The 2,763-nt window shown below is 47.2% G+C and overlaps 1 protein-coding gene across 1 annotated transcript; it reads right to left on the bottom strand.

Annotated features, from left to right (window-relative positions):
* Nucleotides 1-257: 257 nt before the first annotated feature.
* On the bottom strand, nucleotides 258-1,637 carry LOC145858631 (pecanex-like protein 2). The gene is made up of 3 exons (XM_082957262.1): nucleotides 1,467-1,637; nucleotides 762-1,210; nucleotides 258-526 (listed from the first exon to the last, which is right to left on the bottom strand). The coding sequence occupies exons 1-3, from the start codon at nucleotides 1,597-1,599 to the stop codon at nucleotides 392-394; spliced, it is 717 nt and encodes a 238-aa protein (XP_082813388.1). The 5' UTR covers nucleotides 1,600-1,637; the 3' UTR covers nucleotides 258-391.
* Nucleotides 1,638-2,763: the final 1,126 nt, after the last annotated feature.

Here is a 2,763-nt window from a genome sequence, read left to right on the forward strand (position 1 = left end):
TTTGAAATTATTTATACCTTTACTTTTGATACTTAAGTATATTTAAAATCAAATACTTTTAGACTTTTACTCAAGTAGTATTTTACTGGGTGACCTTCACTTTTACTTGAGTGATTTTCTATTAAGGTATCTTTACTTTTACTCAAGTATGACAATTGGGTACTTTTTCCACCACTGGTGATTAATTTGTTAAGTATAACACCACATAATTCATAACCGTTTGGACAACCCTCCCCGGCGTAGGATAATGAGCAATGTGTTTTTCATAAAAATTCTTTATTTTGTCACTGGAGCAAAGGACATTGTTGTTTACATTCAGAACACTGGGGCAGAACATGCTGCGGAGTGAGGCAGGTGTTGGTGCTCTCAGATCGTCATTTGCTCTGGAAGTTTATGGGTTGCAGAGGCTGTTGTGTCCTCCTGGCTCTTGTGTGCAGCCTTTATCATTTGACGGTGTGTTGTCTTTCACGCCATTGGGAGTGTTGGAGTAGGTTGCATCTACACTCTCGTAGGGCTCTGATGTCCACTGGAAAAACATTGAAAATAATGTATTACTACAATCTGAAATCTGATACATTATACCAGCTAAAAAGCACATTTTTGTAGAGGTTCTGACCCATGTCTGATTGTGTCCTCAACAACTGTTGACATTAAACGCCTACATAGATAACCAAAACATTGTTAAATGGTAATATAATTTCAAGAATTAAGCTTAATAAATGCTACTAAATATATTCTGGGGCGGGAGCTCTGGCTTCTACCTGTGTGGCTCTGCTGGTGGATCGGCAGGAGGGTCCACCCATGGAGGGTCCACCCATGGCGATGTTGACGCTGCTGGACGACTGCGTGTCCGTGGTGTTACCACCCTCGGCTGCTGACAGGCCAGAGATGACAAGGCCACTGGAGAAGCTCCTCTTGCCGAACAGCAGACTGAGGGTGGAGCTGGAGGAGGACACCTGGCTTGAGCGGTGGTGGGCTGCAGCCTGGAGCTGGGAGCTCAGCTGGCCCCCGGCCGTGGAGAGTCGTGGAACCTGGGAGAAGACAGAGGCGATGGAGGTGTTGAAGGACAGCTGGCTGTTGGAGAGGCGCTGCACCAGGCCATTGGCCGAAGCTGACACCTGCTGACTGTCCAGGATGGGCCCTGACTGGCTGGTGACTGGAGGCCGCTGGCTCTGGGGCTGCACTGAGCGGCTCCGGTACTCTCTCCTCCCTGGATGGATGCACATACAGATAAAACGACCCAGTCTGTGTCAGAACCTAACATGGCAGAACCGTGAACATAGCTGTCAGAACCTAACATGGCAGAACCGTGAACATAGCTGTCAGAACCTAACATGGCAGAACCATGCGCAAGGCTCTACTTGACGTGTAATTCTTTCCTGGTAAGGAAACCAATTTAATGTTGTAACTTGGGTGAACTATCCCTTTAAATGTATCATGTGTGCCTCTCCTGTAGAGGACCAAACCTGCAGTGTGCTGCCTATTGGCCTGAGAGGTCCTGTTGGGCCTGGCCTGGTACAGACTCAGGCTCTGGGAGGTGATGGAGTTTGGGTTGTGGCTCAGAGAAGAGCCGCCCCCTGCACAGTCCACATCCTCCATGTTCACACCACTGTTACAGCTGGTCAGGTTATCCTTCCGCACCCTACAACACAAACACCCAGTAGGCCTATGTTACCTTTCTAAACACCTTGACAGCTTTATTAAAATGGAGTTAAAACATTTAACTATATCTGAAGGGCAATGAATCTGGATTAAAAAAAAATCTAAATCTGATCTCAAATGAAAACATGTCCCTATAAGTGGTTTACAGTGCAGGCCACGCCTTACACTAAACATAAAAAGGCCCATAAGCCTAACAGTAGATGGCAGGTAATTCAAATGCGCTGGATTGCAGCTGAAACATGTCGCAGCACTTTAGCCCTATATGGTTTTGGGAAGAGTGGTGCTGTCACAGCAGGAAAAGGCCCTGGTTGGATTTCCATCCATAGGGGAGCAGAGCACAGGCAGACCTGACTGATAAAGAAGGACCCTCTGTTTTCCCCTTGGCCTGCCTCCGGCAGCCAGAAACTCACCGCAGCCACTTGGACAAGAGGCCAGGTCTTGATGCCGTCCAGGCTGAGAGGGGCCGCCCCCAGATGCTCCTCAAGCTGCTTGTGGGTGCCCCATGTAGGAGGTGGTGAGGGGGGGACACGTACATGGGGGTAGCCCAGCGGCTGGTCGCACGACGAGTTGATCATGTTTTCGGAGGGGCCTGCTTGGAGTTTCTGGATGCTGCCGCGCTCTGGGTTTGCGGTTTGCGCAAGAAACACCAGCTCCTGCTGCTGGCCGGCCCCACAGGGCCCCCTTACACACTCCTTATTGATCTAGAAGAGAGGAGAGGATGAAGAGGGTAGTATTACTGACATCTGAATACACATTACACACCGTCCAACTCCACATTTCCTTTACTCTGATTAAAATCACCATTTTAATCAACTGGATATGGAAGAAACCATTTTGGATCAAGTTTTCTTTATGTATTAATCAAACCAACAAACTCATCCACCCCCACACTTCTCATGCTAAAACTCTATCAATATGTAGAGTTTGATCAGAGTAACTTCAATCTCATGTTCCAGACAGCTTGAAACTGACAAACAATGCTGAATAATTTCCAGTTTGACCTATAGTAAACACAGCCCCTTCTGTAGATCTGAGATGACTGGATAGATGCAAGAAAATATGGTAATAAACTTCCGGATAGATGTAAAAAAAATATGGGTA

This window comes from Salmo salar, chromosome 01 (assembly GCF_965601325.2).
Source record: "Salmo salar chromosome 01, fSalSal1, whole genome shotgun sequence".
Lineage (NCBI taxonomy): Eukaryota > Metazoa > Chordata > Actinopteri > Salmoniformes > Salmonidae > Salmo > Salmo salar.

Excerpts from the sequence above, each read along its gene's own strand:
- LOC145858631 (XM_082957262.1), bottom strand. The coding sequence starts at position 1,599 with ATGGAGGATGTGGACTGTGCAGGGGGCGGCTCTTCTCTGAGCCACAAC. Across the intron at positions 1,211-1,466 it reads CAATAGGCAGCACACTGCAG|GGAGGAGAGAGTACCGGAGC; the intron begins GTTTGGTCCTCT and ends GCATCCATCCAG. Across the intron at positions 527-761 it reads CCACCAGCAGAGCCACACAG|TGGACATCAGAGCCCTACGA; the intron begins GTAGAAGCCAGA and ends ATGTTTTTCCAG.